Here is a 17,195-nt window from a genome sequence, read left to right as displayed (position 1 = left end):
TACATAAATTAGATTCAAACCAGTCTACAAATGTGTGTTATAGTAGTAGTTGTAGTAGAAGCGGTATTTCTGTGATACAAATTTAACTTATTCCACTATACCAAATTAAACTAAACTCTTAGTTTGTGTGTTTGTACCGTTTGGTGTGTAGCAGTATAGTAGTAGTAGTAGTGTGGTGGTTTGTGTAATACTGAATTATTTCTACAAATTTCCCTTTTGTCACATTAAAAAATAAAGAAATCATATTCCAGTATTAGTTTTTGTGTGTGTGTCTGTTTATGTGTGCTTGTGCTGTTTGATATGTGCGTGTGTGTGTGTGTGTGTGTGTGTGTGTGTGTTTTGGTTTTAGTAGTAGTAGAGGTGTTTGTGTAATACTCAATCATTTCTGTTTATGTCCACTTTTATCACATTACAAAATAAATGAAAACACTAGCTAAACTAGTCATGTGTATGTGTATGATTGTGTAGTCGAGTGTGTGTGTGTGTGTGTGTGTGTGTGTGTGTGTGTGTGTGTGTGTGTGTGTGTGTGTGTGTGTGTGTGTGTGTGTGTGTGTGTGTGTGTGTGTGTGTGTGTGTGTGAGTGTGTATGCGCGTGCATGCCTGAGTGCAAATCGGTAAGAGGAAGTAATAGATAAAGCCCAGTTTTATTTAGTTTAGTTTCTGCATCTTCCTCCTTTCAAAACACTCCTCGGCCATTTCACACTTCTTATTGATAACAACAGAGTCTTTTTCTACGTCAATCAACACGTTTATTCGCTATTTCGTACCGTTTACACGCTGCGTGTATAAGTTCTGTTTAGAGGAAGAAGTAAAAAAAAGAGATGGTGCAAAAATTAAGGAAGAGAAGCTGAGCAAGAGAACGAGGGAGGGGAGGGGAGGGTGAGGGGAGGGACGGTGAGGGAGGTGTGCAACTATTTCCTGTAGTTGCATGCTGATCTGCGTCTCCGAGTCCGTCTTGTGTCACAGTCGAAGAGCACAGGCGAAGCTGAGCGGAACAGGATGCAGGCTATCAAGTGTGTGGTCGTGGGAGATGGGTACGCCATTACTTTTCTTACTTTTACATTGTTGTAACTTAAGCTGCCCTTTAAAAGCTGTTAACCCACCTGGTGCATGCTGGGGGACGTTTAGCCCTCCGGCTCTGGATTCAGGGGTTATTTGATAGAAATATTCAAAAGGTTAACATGGCCTGAACACCCTTGAGCAACAGATCTGTCAAACTTCCGCAGTGCTGAGGCTTTGTTATGTGACGTTGGCTCAAACTGACTTGAGGCCGCAGTTAAACTTGCTGTTGAAGAGCTCAGCCTCTCGTGTGTTTGACAGCGCTGATTCAGAGCGAGGGAGCTGGACGGGTGCAGGCCACAGCATGCAGAGAAATGCTGTGCTGCTGCAAGCGCAGACTGCTCAGTGCAGATGGAAATATGTGCAGTGGCTCAGAAAAGAAAAGCAGACAAGAAAAGGTGCTATTATGTTTAAAGTTGGGCATTATTACACTCTTTAGTTGTCGAAAAAATGCTGAATTTGTCGGGTCCAAAGGCCTAAATGTGCTCTCTCAGAACAAGTTTGGACAAAGTGTCGTCTGCCACATCGGAGACACTAACTTCTTCTTGAAGGTGCGGCAGAAGGGCCGGCTGTCAGGATGGGGGGGGGGGGGAAATGATGAAGCGGAAGTGCAGAAGCTGTTGCTGCAAGAGAGCGGCCAATAAAGTCAGAGTTAGAGTCAAACATCTACAGGTTACATTTCCTGGCGTGTGTCGAATGTGACTCTGTGATTTCAGACTGAAGAAGGGAACTGAACGTGGAAAAGTTCAGTCGACGCTAACGCACTAAATTTATAATAAAACAGGCGTCTATAAGAGTAAAATTCTGATATTCAATTTGTCTGTTTTGATCATCGCAAAAATCCCCTCTAAACTTAACCAAGTGTTTATCACTGTAACCATGACGACGGAGCCGCACTTATCTGAACAAAGTCGTTATTCTCTCTCTAATTTATTTCTCCTAAACCTAACCAAACCTTCAAGTAACAACCTCAAAGACCTCTGCCTCGTTAGTGGTGACTGTAACGGGCTTAACGATGTGTTAATGATCAACGATCCAATTTAATCGCAAAAACAAAGTGAAAACGTCGATATGTATCATCATCTTTGAAATATGCGCCTTTATTTTGAAGTTCCCATGGTGCGTCTGTGTCCCCATTTTGCAACCAGCAGCACCTCCCCCCTACAGAGCTCAGTGACAAAACTGTCAAAACTGTCTTTTTGTGAGTGGAAGTGTGAAATGGTCATGTGATATCGTCTCTCATCGATCACAGGCCCATGAATTGAATCGATTGTTAGACATACAGAAATCTCATCATCGTCCCAAGTGTCTATCTTTGACCACAGAGTTCAGCATCAGAAAACAGTGTTTCTTTTAAAAGAGAGACGTCGTCCTTTCGTTAGTCGTCCTTTGTGTCGTTTTGTAGAAAATGACCAAACGCCCTGATTAGTCACATTACATTTACATTACAGTCATTTAGCAAAAACGCTTTTATCCAAAGCGACTTACAATAAGTGTATTCAAACATAGTCACCGTGTTTGAAGGACTTTTTTGTCAAATGTTTAACGTTAGTACTTTTACTGTTTTATTTCAAATCTAAAGTATTTCAGAGCCAAAAGCAAGAGAAACTGTGTCATGTGTTTTGACTTCTAATGGGGTCGTGGCATATTGTGACATTTCTTTTTTAAATTGGACGTTAAAGTTACATTTAAAAAATACATTATTTACTTATTAGCTTGAAAATAAATAGCTTTGTTGCTGTTGTAGACTGTATTCATGTAACGAGCAGAGGTTGACATGTGTCGCTGGACTTTTGTAGGAAAATGTACGAAAAATGAGGAGTAACTTTTTGTAAGTTATCATACAAACTGTTGTATGAGGACACGTTGTATTAATCACAGCATCTTTCATGGCTGCTGTACAAAATGTAACCCAAATAACAGCCATACTAACTGTTTCTGTGAAAACACAACGCTAACTCAGAGGGAAAAGGTGCAGATCTGTAGAGAACACCAACAGAGAGGGAATAAATGAGAGCAATGTGATGAAAATGAGCAGAATTCCACTGCTGAAAGGAGACTTGCTTCATTCTCCTCCCCAGAGCTGAGAAGCTGTCAGTTGAAGCTGGCTGTGATGTGACTCATTTCTGCCATGACTTTTTTTTTTTACATTTCTGATCGACTGTTAGGAGCTAGAGTAGCATCATGCTGCAACCTCTGCAAACATCCCTCTGCTGAGCGTAGCAGCAGTTTGAGTTTGGGGCTCCACCAGTTTCACAGAAGATGAACCTTTTAAAGCTTGTACAGTCTTTTTTTTAAAAAAGAAACTCAGCAGCCATGTTGTCTGCGTGACGCGTGACCAAACCAGATGTCAAAGAACGGGATTTGAAGCTTCTGTTGATAGAGAGAGAGAGAGAGAGAGAGAGAGAGAGAGAGAAGAGGAAGTTGGTCTCAGGTTTGTGGGGAAGTCTGCATAGAGTACATACAGACTAACACGCTGCTGATATATGGCCTTATTATAGTGTTGGCTCAACAGCAGGTTAGTTCAATGGAAGTCTTTGAGGTTTAAAAAACACATCGACCTAAATCATTATTTACAGCCATGTCCACTCGTCTTTTTCTTCCTCCCGTCCTTTGCTGGCACAGAAGGCTTATTTAAAAAATGTATTCTGCTAAAATAACTTGTAAAATGTAGTCAGTAACCTAATCAAAGTGTCACAAAAATTAAACTTGATTACTTTTGGATTACGTCAATACCAAATATCAGAAAGAAAAGACAATGTATGCAGAGCAGAAAAGGGGAACAACATTATAGATGAGTTCAGGTTCTGCTCTTTAGCTGTGAAAAGGCCTCCAAATCATTTATCACATCAGTGTTACCTGATTTTAGCAGCAGCAGTACTCATATAGATTCAATTAGATGAACTGGTTTCTCCTGTTTATGTTTGCATTGAAATCCTGCTAAAAATCCCCATTCTTGTTGTTTCGGTCATTTGATTACGTCTTTTTTTTCTGTAACTGTTACAGACTAATAATATATGTTATAAATCATGAACGCGACGAGAATCTTTTTCATTTAATGGAATGATGCAGCTTAAAAAAGCATATGAATATTTTGCGCAGTGTAAATGTGTGAACAAGCTCATGACAAAGTAGAGAAATAATATTTAAAAAATCTTAAATCCCAAGAGTATAAACTTCTCCACCAATGAAAACTGATTCACACATAGTTAGGCGTTGATTGTACTCCCCCTAATCCTGAGAGCAAAATGCCAGGGTGGAGTAAACTCCACAGCAAAGAGAACATAGAAAGAGGTATGGAAAGCTTCTCGGACTGACTAGCTCTGTCCCGACTGGTTAGCTACTTAGCATTTAGCTCGTTGTAATAGGTCACCAACTACGTCTCCAAGCCTCCAGCCCTACTCGCTTCAGAATCACGCATGCATGAATTTCACTGATCCACTTTGTGGTGTCAGCAGCCTTTAAGATATTTAAGAAAGTGATATGTTTCAGGATAAAAAACTAAAGATAGTACACATCAAACAGCGACTGATTAAGAGCTGAGCCCCACATTAAAGCGTCTCTCTACTGTTCTCTATTTATTCTTGTATCCTCGGCTTTGGAGCTAAATCTGCATCTGCTTCATTGGAGCCATTTGACTATTTACTCTGACTTGTGCTTTTTCTTTTGACTAAACCATGTGGAGGGAGACAGGGGAGTCTCAATGTAAGACGGAATAAATGAGAGAAAGTATGTTGCTGTGATGCTTTACGAGACTATAACCGAAGGGCCAAGATGAAAAAAGATAGGAGACGAGGGGAGAAAGACAAAATATATGAGATTAAGAAAGAGAATTAATGAGAGTTAAAAAACAGATAGAAAGCTGCTAAAAAGCTGCTTCACAACTGGATTTAGAAGAAAGAGATTTTTGTAGTTTTGTAGTTTGGCTCGTTCCTGTTTTCTGTAATAACTTCTGAAACAGATCAGTTCCTTTTTGACTCAAGCACAGCCACAAAACACGCACATGCTCACACTGCTATACTTCTGAGAGCCTTCACTGGCAAAACTCTCTATTTAACCTGTAACTGTAGTAGACCGTCTCTCTTTTAATTTATACATAACCCCAAAGTTTACATTCCACCTAAACCAGATTCTAACCTTAACCCTAAAACCACGTCTGGGTCTTCAAACAGCCTCAAACACGTCGTCACTCTCACGCTGGTCCTCACAAAGATAGAAGTTCTCACACAAACACACACAGCTTTTCTTAGTCAACAGCTGGGCGGCTCATATTGAGTCATCTTGTTCTGGTCTGGACACATTTAAAATGCCACCTTAAACGATGCGAGACTTGTTAGGACACTGAATTTTAATCCTAAAATTTAAAAAATGTATGATTATTTAAGTTTAAGTGTCCCAAAATCTTTAATTCACTTTTAATGCACTTTTTTTTTTTAACATTTAAGACAACCAGAGGAGTCGCCGCCTGCAAGAGAATGCAAGTTTTAAAACACTTTTGCGTGGTCTTCAGTCGGCAGAATGAACAGAGGTTGCCGCCTGTTCCTAACGTAAAATACAAACAAATATTAACAACAAGAAATTAAACAGAGACATTAGTAATAAGAATGAAAAATAAACATTTCAACCAACACATAGCAACTGAGACAATACACACACACACACACACAGTACAATACAATGCATGGTGTATTTTACAGCTTAGCATCCTCTGAAAAAAGTAAAATAAAAAGACAAACCCGTTTTAAACATGTGAAATTACGTTATTCCAGTCTGTAGGATCCTTAAACATAAACGTTCCCTGTTTCTGAATGTAGGAATGTAGAAGGAAGTATAGTGTAGCGTACCTTAAATGATATATTGTGAATTATGGTGCTTACAATAACTAGAAGACAACTGAAATGTACATTCAGAGATGAGTTGCAGCCAATGACTGATGCAGTATTTATCTGGGTTGTAAAGAACAAGTTATAGAGACAAAAAAACTACAAGAAAATCAGAATATGTGATCATCTGAGTTTGTGTTTCTGTTCCTGGCACCAATACAATGGTGTGAGTTTTATAGAGTAAGTTATTACACACAAAAAATAAACAAAAGATTATCATTTCTGTTATTGAGCCACACAGTTTGTTAAAATAGTAAATATAGAAACATCTGCTACACATAACTTCTGGATTTAGTTTGTGGTGCAACACTGAAAAGTCCCACAGAGAGAAACGGTGGACGCTTCTCAGTGTGTTTTGTTAACTTGTCCATGTCATGTTTCTTGCAGTCCTCCTCAAAGACAGGTGGGCCGCAGGAGACTTTATTTAACGTCGTAAACTGAAACAAAACAACATTTCTGATATGTTATGTTTAATATTCAAATAAGTCATTATCTAATTTGCGTAAATATCCAGAACAGAAATCAGAACAATGGTTTAAGCCAGGTTCAAAATTAAAGATTTTTACAGATGGAATTAAAGTACCAAAAGTAAAAGTACTCATTATGCAGAATGTTTCATTTCAGAATCATATATATTATACGACTGTATCATATTGATTGATGCATTAATGTGTTCAGCACTTTAAAGTAGCAGCTGGTGGAGCTCATTTAAGTTACTAAATATGATGCCTGGTGGTTTAATCTATGAAGATACATCATCATGTATTAGTGGATTATATTAAATTTGCAAAATTAACTAACTCAAACTGTCAGATAAATGTAGTGTAGTAAAAAGTACAATATTTACCTCTGTGAAGTAGTAGTAGTGGAGTGGAAGTAGAAAAACTTGTAGCCTTCTTAAATACAATACTTGAGTGAATGTACTAAGTTTTACCATTGTTATCTTAAATACATATAATAACAATTTTTATAACTCCAGGCAATAAAGTTGTGAAATATTCTGTTTCTACTCAACACTAAAACTACTAACTAACAACTACTATTATTTATATTGTAATGTATGAAGGTATTCCACTTTTTAACATGTACTTTGAATGTGAATAAGGTGCCAGAGTGCTTTAAAAACATTAAAGCAGAGTCAACCTCCCCTCCAGGCCACGACTTCTGAGTTCTTATTGTTGAAATGCAGACAGTGAATCTCTGGAACAAAATAAGAGGGGACCAGTTAAGACTTGTTCCATCACCTCTGGATGTTGAAACAAGCTGCTCACTGCGCTCTCTGCTGACAGGAACACGTTGCAGAGTCTTAAAAACGTCTTCGTCTCATAAAATGTGATATTAATACTGTAAAGAAAAGAAAAACTATATTTATATGTATATAAACTATACATGTGATGATTGCACACCAGGTTTGGATGGGATTTCATGCATTATGCAGATGATAGACAATTGTCTGTTAATAAAAATAAAAAAAGGACCAGCAGCTAAATGAAAATTACATTTGTGTGGCTGAGAAAATATCCCAAAACACATAAAATATATATTTAGCAAACCATTCTGCCCTCCCTTAAGTTTAATTGGCAGTGTCATCACAAAGTTGCAGTACGGCTGATTTATTGTATCCTATTTCAAATAAAGTATACTTTTAAAATGAGTGTATTCTATTTATTGTATAATGTTATATGCACTATTGACAGAGCTCAAGCATATAGCGTGAAACATTGATATTGTCTTCTCATCGTGTCTCTCTTTATATGTGTTTTTTACTTTTAGAGCTGTGGGAAAAACATGTCTCCTCATCAGCTACACTACCAACGCGTTCCCCGGGGAATACATTCCTACTGTGTGAGTATGACGCACACACACATGCTGCTCTCTGTCTGAAGGTAAATGAGGAACACACGGTCAGCTACATGTTCCACCGTTCTGTATGGACACTAAATGTACAATGCAGACATAAGTATTCACAAACAAACGCTGCAGTACATCTGCAGATATCTGACTCAGCATATCAAATGAGTTATTCATTTTTTCTTTAATGAATATAAATCATCATCATAAATACAGCGATGGGTTTACTTTATTATTTTATAAACTCACTGGAGATATTGTAAATGTTTGGATCACGTGACAGCACTGGAATCTAATTCTACACATTATATAATATTTATACCATTTTTTATCTGATGCTGTACACAAATACCAGGTTTAAACAGAATATGGAATTCTATTTTTGACTGAGGATAAAAGAAATATATCTTTTTAAATTGATTGTTATGCAGACTAATTACCCAACAAGTGCATTTTTAGGATTTTTGTTACACGTGCAAATCTAATTTCAAATTCTGGCCCACGCCCTCTGATCTCTGGCGCCCCCTTGTGGGGGCCCAGACCCCAGGTAGTGAACCACTCTCCTCTAGCTCAATCATTTATGTTTTATTATTTAAGTGTTAGTGAGCAAGAAACTGATTTGATGTTAACCCCGCTAGCCAACATACTGATCATAGGAATATAAAACCTAACTTTCAGGACTACACGTGGAAACTATAGAGACAAGTACAATCAGGCAATAAATACAAAATCAATTATAAATATACAATGAGATTATTTAAAAGAGAATGAGATGAACAAAACAGTTATGATAAAAAGAAAAACAACATTTTAGGTGAGTTTTCTTTAGTATTTCTTTAGTGAGGTGACTGTGAGCTAAATGCACGACAGGAAGCAGGATGTTTCTGTTGTGCATCAAAGATAAGAGACAGCAGATATGATCAATGAGCAAAAACAGGTTGGATCACTGACTTAATGCACGCATTGCTGTTTAGTGTTGAAGCTGTTTGGTTTTACAATAATACAGTAAGTTCAGAGGGAAGTTAAGGAAAGTTAAGGAAAGTAAAGGCGCTTTGGTTTGAGAAAAGTGCTTCACAATTAAGATGTAGTTTAATTATGATGAATTCACAAAGCCATCAGATCAGACTGTAATGTTTAAATGTGACCACACAGGGGCAGCACCGTTTAATTAGTTGAATCTAGAGCATTGCAGTGTTTTTTTCCATAAACACATAGGCCATATATATAATGCATTTTTATGAACAGAAAGTGTTTAAAATGCTTGTTTTGTCTAAGAACTAGTCCAGTGCTCATTATATTTTATATTTACATTTAAAGTTATTTTTTAATTTAAGCCTTATTTCTGGTCATCCCAAACTCCACACTTCCTTTTTCTGCAACAGAACACGTTATGAAACCCTTAAATCGTGAGACTGTACCTTGGCTTGATGACATTCATAAATCATTTTGATTTATTGTTGTTAAATAATCAATAAAATGAGTGCTTGTCCGTGCTCTCCACAGGTTTGACAACTACTCGGCCAACGTGATGGTGGACAGCAAGCCGGTCAACCTGGGCCTCTGGGATACAGCTGGACAGGAAGACTACGACAGGCTCCGCCCACTGTCCTACCCACAGACGGTACACACACACACACACACACACACACACACACACACACACACACACACACACACACACACTTCATTAGAAAGGATGAAAAATCTGCTTGGTCTCCTGCTGTGAAACCCGGGAGAGTTGAAATTGTGACTGGCGGATCCATAAACATCACAGCAGCCCGCCTACATCTCATTTAATTAAAAGGCAGAAGAAGAAGAAGAAGAAAAAAGAAAAGAGATCACTGAGTCCGCTGAAAACCACCAATACATGTTAAACTGAATGAAATACTCTTATTATTATAATGTGAGCCTTGATTGTGTTTAAGAATAAATATTAAATACAAAAGGAACCAAACAAATATAGTTGTATATGAAACAATTGAGGCAAAAATAACCCCGTAAGGGGTTCCAGGGTTTAAGTCCGTCAATCTGGAATGTTCCTTTTTGTGGGATCAGAAAACTTTTAACTTAATTGAAAAAATGAATTCCTTCTGTAGCACAAAAGTACTACTTTAATTATTTTTTACAGTTTTTATTTTTTGTTATTGATTTTTTTATCCTAAAACACACAGTAGAATAATCTTTTAATTCATTTTTTTGTTTTTTGTATAATGTATCACAAAGTAGCCCCGAATTTCAGTCAGTGTGGTAACACACAAGATGACACAAGAAGTGATGATGCTAAAATAAGATGATTGAGTCAAATTTACCAGAACTTAAACAATCATAACGCCCTTTGCCATCAAATAAGTCAATCATTCCGTTGCAGGGAGAGAATAACATGAATAATTTACCATGAACTGTGTAAACTTGCATTGGTCATGTGGTCAAATCTACCATCTGTCTCATCTCATTGTCTCTCCATGTAGGATGTTTTCCTGATCTGTTTCTCCCTGGTGAGCCCAGCGTCCTACGAGAACGTCAGAGCCAAGGTGAGTCTCGCTTCCGTGGTACATCAGTATTTGGCCATTTTTTATAGTCGCCCACTTTTAACTATATTTTTAGTCTTTTAAGTCAAGATGTAACAACAGTGGTTGGACTGTAAAATAAATAGAAACAAAACAATGATCTAGTTACTGCCTCTGAATCAGATGAAGGTCTGATAGGAGGTGGCTTGCTTGTGTGAAAGAATAAAAAAAGATAGCAAGAGCAATTAACCCGTTAAAACGGCAGACTTTAAAGGGCAATCTAAGTAATACAACAATAATTAAAAAGGAGCAAAAGAGTGGTCCTGCAGAGAGATTGCCCAGGGGGAATTTAAAATGTGACAGTTTGACATTTGGTCCGATAGACAATTAGATTCTGGGCTCTACCAGATAATTGAATTCATCTAATTTAAGGGTGCGACTCCACTGAACACTGATGGGGAAGACTTTAATGTGCCAATAGTGCGTTGGCCCTGAGAGCTTAAACCACTGCAAACCAAAAGAAACACATGCAAATAGTCAGAACACGAGCAAATCTGAAACATCTTCACCAATTTGATAACACATGGCTCGCATCGTGTGTGGACTGACGTGAAGCCTTGAGTTTCGGCAATTTGGCCATCGCCATCTTGGATCACGGTCGTCGCCATCTTGGCTTTTTGCAGCCGATAAACGGTAGTTACCATATTTGGAGTAAGGAGGAGTGACATAGAGACGCCGTATACGTCTCTGGTGTCCACCTGTCAATCAGTGTGTAGCCCCGCCCTAAAGCATCCCCTGCTTTATGGTCTGTTTGACTCTAAATGGAGCATCATTTACTAAATGAACATCATGCTGTATTGAAGAAGACTTGAAACTAGAGATTGAGACCATAAACTCATGTTTACAATGTTTACTGAGGGAATAAATCAAGAGAGAAGTAGAGTCATTTTCTCATAGACTTCTATACAACCAGAGGAGTCGCCCCCTGCTGGACAGGAGAGAGAATGCAGGTTTTAAGAAACTTCCGCATTAGCATTGCTCGACAGAACTAGAGGTTGCCACCTGGTTCCACCTGTAGACGGGTTTTTTGTCACATGTTCTGTAACCAGTGTAGCATAAAAGCATGGTTGGATTAGCAGGTTATTTAACTAACAAGCTAGCTGCTAAATGAGTGAAATTCAACAACCTAATGCTTCATCCAAACACTCTTGTCACAATATAGGAAAGAGCGTTACTATGACCAGATGAGTGGCCACTTTGTTCAAACAAATTTTCTGTAACCAGTTTAGCATGTGAGAGTCACCATAGAAACAAGGCTCTGGAGTGGTGCCAGTAGATCAGCTGGTATGGAAGGATGGGAATTCTATGAAGTGCAATTTCAGTAAGAGAAAAAGGAAATTATACATTTACACCCAGAAAACAATTAGCCAAAAGTACAACATTACCAATATCTGAACATGGTAAAGATAATGGGAAGTACATGTATTTTGCACGTGTGATCATGAAGAGCACAAAGAAGCTGAATGTTTTTTTTGCACTGACTGTTCACAATCACTTAAGCATACAAACACTATTCGACATAGCTCATTGACTTCAAGAGGTTGACAACTATTGACAGCAAGGCACCTGAATGTCAAGCAAATCAAAGTGTTATGACATATAAGATTGACCAGCATCCTGTTTTCTCAATGTCCATCCATCACCAATCACATTGTATTCACTCTGTGCTACACTACAAGACTCACAATCAACTGGAGAGAAAGGTCAGAAAGATGGTTTTTAGGGGTGAAAAAACTATTTCTGGGGATGGAAGGAAATGAGATCTCTCACCTCACTGTTGCACTACATGAAAAACGTGATAAAAAAGGTAAACAGATGCCAAATTACTCAAACAACCCTGTCTGGTTTTAATTGAATGCTACCATCCAATGGATGTGCCAGGCAACCGAAAATGTTGCAACGTATCCTCATACAACGATCCGTATACCTTACAAAAAGTTACCTCTCATTTTTTGGTGCGTTATCCTACGTAAGTCCAGAAACACAGGTCAATTTCTGCTCATTACATGCAAATGGTCTTTTCAAAATAAACTTTCGTCGTTAGGTTTAGGCAACACAGACTACTTGGTTAAGTTCAGAAAAAGGTTGAGAAATACTTATTTAGGTCAATGCAGGTTTAGGTGGAAGATCTGCGTTTGTTGTACTGTGTGGGTTATTGAGGTCTGTATACGTCCTCGTTCATGATTATGTGGATAACATATCAAATTATTTTGTGGGATATCTATAAATTATGGTGCATTATTTTTCGTAGAAAGGCTACGAAAGCTGGATGAGATCAGCCTGAATATTAAGCCATAAGTCCAAGTGAGTCAACATATGTCCAACTCAAGTGTCAGGTCAGCTGAGACGAGTCCAAGTCAGGCTTTAAGTCGTCCAATAGAAGTTGAAGTCTTATAAGTCACTTATAGTACAAGTACAATATAAAATCATTCAGAGCCAGTTCTCAAAACACAAGTCGTTCAAGACAAGTCTAAGGTCCTTCAGAGTAAACCTCCAGTCAAATCCATTCAAACCACACAGTTAAGTCTCAAGCCCTTTCGAGCATTGCTCATCAAGTCACTGCCAATTGCAAAACACATTAATATATAAAAAAAAAAGGTAAAAACATGCAACTTGAAAAATGTATTGCTTTCAAATCCCAATTCAAGTACAGTCTTTAGGGAATCAGTTTTCAACTAAGTCAAAGTCTCACGGTGGTCAAGTTCATGTCAAGACTCAAGCCCTCATTTTTTTTTACCTAACTCCCAATTTTAAAATTCTTGTATGATGTTTAGTGGATTTGCTGTGGAGTACATGACAAGTTCAGGAAATACTGAACTTCATAATTGAGTTTTAAACACTTGGCTGCGACCAAGGTTGAAATAACGGTGTCAGAATTTAATTTGTATATATATTTTGATGAGACTTCTGCTGGTGAGAGAGCGACTCAAGGAGTCCATGAATTTGCATGAAAGAGTGGTTGAATTTTCAGCCAGAATTGACTCAAAGAAGCAGCAGTACGATTCATCAGGTAATACCCATAATCCCCGTACGTCAACTGGCTGGCTTGTCTGAGCAGACTGCTCCACTAAGCTGGGTAGATTTGCCGATCAAAAACTATCACTGTTACTGTGGGCGCTTACAAAATCTTTCTTCAAACTTAATTCTTTTAGCAGATAGCATCTCTCATTGCCTCACTGAGGGAAATGGATGGCGAGAAGATAAAAGATGTAAAGAGTAGAGTGAGAGAGAGGACGAAGTCGGGAAAGGGAGACGTAAGGTGGGGAGGAAGAGGCTAACGAGAGATCAGAGGAAAAGGCGTGAGGAAAAGAAGGGAACATAGTGGGCGTTTTGAGAGAAGGCAGCTAGGAAAGTTCTGAAATTAAATGACCTATAAGTTTCATTACCTTTAACATTTTTTTCGCATTCAAAGACTCATTTCATGACATTTCATGAAACCATTCTGACTCCTTCATCCGTTTTTCTGTACATCCCGGCTTCCAACTTTCTCCTCTCGTATCCCTTCCCCTCCATCGTTTTCTTCATGCCTTCATCTTGTCTGCCTTTTAATTCTGTCCAGTGGTACCCGGAGGTTCGCCACCACTGCCCCTCCACCCCCATCATCCTGGTGGGCACCAAGCTGGATCTGAGGGACGAGAAGGAAACCATTGAGAAGCTGAAGGAAAAGAAGCTGGCACCAATCACCTACCCTCAGGGCCTGGCTCTGGCCAAGGAGATAGGTGAGTAACGCTTCGTTGGTCTTGTACGACAGGAATGTGTTGCCTCATTGTCTGAATTTAACTAAAATACTGTGGTGTAGGTAGATAGAGGAAAATGTGATCAACGTATTATGCCAATGATGTTGGTTGATTTATGTATTGTGTTTTCTGGGATTACTGTCTGTAATCTATGTTTGATGTGATTCAATTATTCAAATGATTAATTAAACCAGGCGGCAACCTCTGGTTCTGAAAAGTGAAGCCAAGTGAAGCCTTGTTTCCTTCAGCCTACGTCCCTCACTAAGTCTTTATGTTTGTGACTTTTTCAGATTCAGTGAAGTACCTGGAGTGCTCGGCTTTGACCCAGCGCGGCCTGAAGACTGTGTTTGACGAGGCCATCCGGGCCGTGCTCTGTCCTCAGCCCACCAAGGTCAAGAAGAAGCCCTGCTCACTGCTGTAAACGGTAAGACTGAAGTAAACACAGAGGATGGGTGGCCTTTCTCACAGAGGACATTTTGACGTGTCCTAGTAGGAAAAGCACGGGTGTTCCTGAAAACACTAACAACGAAATCCCCCCAAAATAAGCCTATTACAAGACGCACAAGTGAGGACAAAAGGAAGGGTCACTACAATTCATTCATTAATTTGCGTTGTCTGAAAACATCCCATTCCACTTGACCACGTACTGTGCAGCAAGAACTGGACAATCCCTGATAGATGATCCAAATGGTTCTATTTTACCAAACATGCAGTTCCACACAATTGACAAAGAGAATAAAAGAGAAACATAAAGAGACATGCTGCAAGATAAAGACAGAACAAATTAGATGTAGATGATAATACAGCGAGAATAAAGAAGCGATGTATATAATAAGAAACAGTTCCTATCACAGTACGTGGGTAATTATTTCCAAACCTTAAGGGCATATTTCTTATTTTTCAGGAAGAGGAGACAGACATATAACGCAGTGAGCTAGAAAATACAGCACTGATTTGACAGACAATGATCCAAGGCTCCACGGGAGATACATTGGCAATTGAAACACACACAGCCCAAAGGAGGAAGAAGAAGCAAATTTGGAGCTCTCTCGCCTCTAAAAAATAAAGAATTACCATAATCATTGTGGAACTGATTGCATCCCGCTGATATTTCAATATGTACAGAGAGAATTTAAAGACGAGTGTCAGAGCAATTCTTTTTTACAAAATTGCATGTGGAATAATGAGTCCCTTCTTTGCTGAGATAAAGACTTGTTTTTGTTTTTAATATAGAGGCAAGAATACATTTTCTCTGCCATGTCAACCTGTGTGCGTGCTCTCTGTCTCCTACAAAATTACATTCCCATACAACTACATTGCATCCTCAATCACGTTTCAAGGAAAACGTAAATTCTCAGATTATGGTCGTAATTTTATGGAAAATAGTTAAAGTTTTTAACTGAAACAAAACTAAACAAAAATTCAACAAAAGTACGTGGTTAAGTTTAGTGGAACATCATGGATTAGCTTAAAATAAATATATTTGTTACCTCTGAGTTATGGATGTGAATTGAAATAATTTACGTTTGGTCTCACACGACAAGTGAAGGTCCTGTGTTTGTTTGACCCAGCCAATCCAGCCTCACCAACTTCTTTTGTACTTCTGAGGGACTTTGATTGGAAACGTATTTGTGAACAAAAACCAACCTAAATCTGGGAGATAATGTGTTTTTCTCAAAATATAATTGGAAAAGCAGATATGTTGGATTGTAATTTTTAGGTAGAACAGTCTGCTGTGTAAAGGATGTTACAGATTTTTATGAACTGCATTTTTCTACATTGTTGTAGGACCAGAAAGAAGACAGAGAGATTCAGACCGCTGACCTGAGGTTGAAGAAAAATATGTGAAAGTGTTGTTATGTTTCTAATAGAAAACTACAAATAGAGTTCCACTAGTTAAAAAATTAAAGCTTTGGCAGTTGTGCTAAAACAGTAGCAAACCTTTCTGTACAGAATACTGAGATTGATTTTGAAAAGTGCATCCTAGACGGTTCTCTGTAAAAAATACAAATTTAACAGAATCAATCACTTAATGTGGATGCAACAGACTGCCCCAGTTCACACACTATAGATTCACAGCGTTAGCTAAAATGTAATACCACAAGCAGAATGCTAGCGTATTCCAATAGGCCATAAAGGGGGCTTCTGCTGCTTTAAATAACGACAATATCTGGTACTACGTGCAAAGATAGCGTTGCAGTTAGATTGGTTCATAATGTCTTTTGGACTATTGTTTTGAGAGTGACGAACAATGATAAAAACACAAGGATCAGGAATGTAGTTTTAGTATGAGCAGGGAGCTGAACAATGTTGTATCTCAATAAAAGTTATTAACAAACGTATTATTTGTTGTGATATTAAAATAAAATACATTTTATCAAGAAAAAACACCTGCGAGAAAATGTTATTTCCACTTCGGTAAACCACACGGCTGATGTGAGGATCAAACCTGTGTTTTTTCCAGTCACTGCATATTTCTATGGCTCCCTGCCAGCAGCATCAGTTATGGGCCATCATCTACATGATCTCTGGCAGTGAAGTAAAAGAGCTCAGTGTGGAGGCGACGCTGATATATCTGACTGCATCTCTACCATCTGCTACGAGCATCATCCGTCTCTCTTTGCTTTCCCAGAGGGCGAAACACCAGGACAGTGACATCAATCTGACTTAATTAACAGTGGCTGACTGATTAATGGCGTAAATGGGGGAGAGGTCATACTTGTCTCCCCGCCAGGTGGGAGACATCGCTCATTGTTTGTTTAGGTGTGTGTTGTTAAGGAGGGAATCAGTTATCACTACCAGGGTTAAAGAAATTGTTGAAGGCGAAACGCTCTCATTCTGTTCATTGTATTTTTTTGTTCTATCATGATAGAAGTGTACTTTAAAGCTAACTGCTGCATGGATTATGTTCAGCAGGAACATTTATTCCAGGGATGGAAGTGCTACTTTTGTGTGGCGCACTGAAATCCAATTTTCTATATCTAGCCAAGACCAAAATCTTCAGGTTCTCTGGCCTGATTTAAGCCAAAATGAAGGCCCGACCCTCTCCGTTCAGTTTAACTGTTAGATGCTGGATCTACTGACGTCACAATCAAAGT

The 17,195-nt window shown here is 38.6% G+C and overlaps 1 protein-coding gene across 2 annotated transcripts; it reads left to right on the top strand.

Moving 5' to 3' along the window:
- Positions 1-923: 923 nt before the first annotated feature.
- On the top strand, positions 924-16,485 carry rac2 (Rac family small GTPase 2). 2 transcript variants are annotated; one of them, XM_054603892.1, is made up of 7 exons: positions 924-1,034; positions 7,716-7,787; positions 9,297-9,414; positions 10,262-10,324; positions 13,920-14,079; positions 14,388-14,521; positions 15,886-16,485. In XM_054603892.1, the coding sequence occupies exons 1-6, from the start codon at positions 1,000-1,002 to the stop codon at positions 14,516-14,518; spliced, it is 579 nt and encodes a 192-aa protein (XP_054459867.1). In that variant the 5' UTR covers positions 924-999; the 3' UTR covers positions 14,519-14,521; positions 15,886-16,485. The 2 variants fall into 2 exon arrangements, with proteins under 2 accessions (XP_054459867.1, XP_054459868.1); XM_054603893.1 differs by lacking the exon at positions 15,886-16,485 and adding an exon at positions 15,002-15,868.
- The last annotated feature ends 710 nt before the right edge of the window (positions 16,486-17,195 follow it).

This window comes from Anoplopoma fimbria, chromosome 9 (assembly GCF_027596085.1).
Source record: "Anoplopoma fimbria isolate UVic2021 breed Golden Eagle Sablefish chromosome 9, Afim_UVic_2022, whole genome shotgun sequence".
Taxonomy (NCBI): Eukaryota; Metazoa; Chordata; class Actinopteri; order Perciformes; family Anoplopomatidae; genus Anoplopoma; species Anoplopoma fimbria.
Note: the sequence above shows the minus strand (reverse complement) of the source record. Positions and strands in the feature narration are given on the sequence as shown.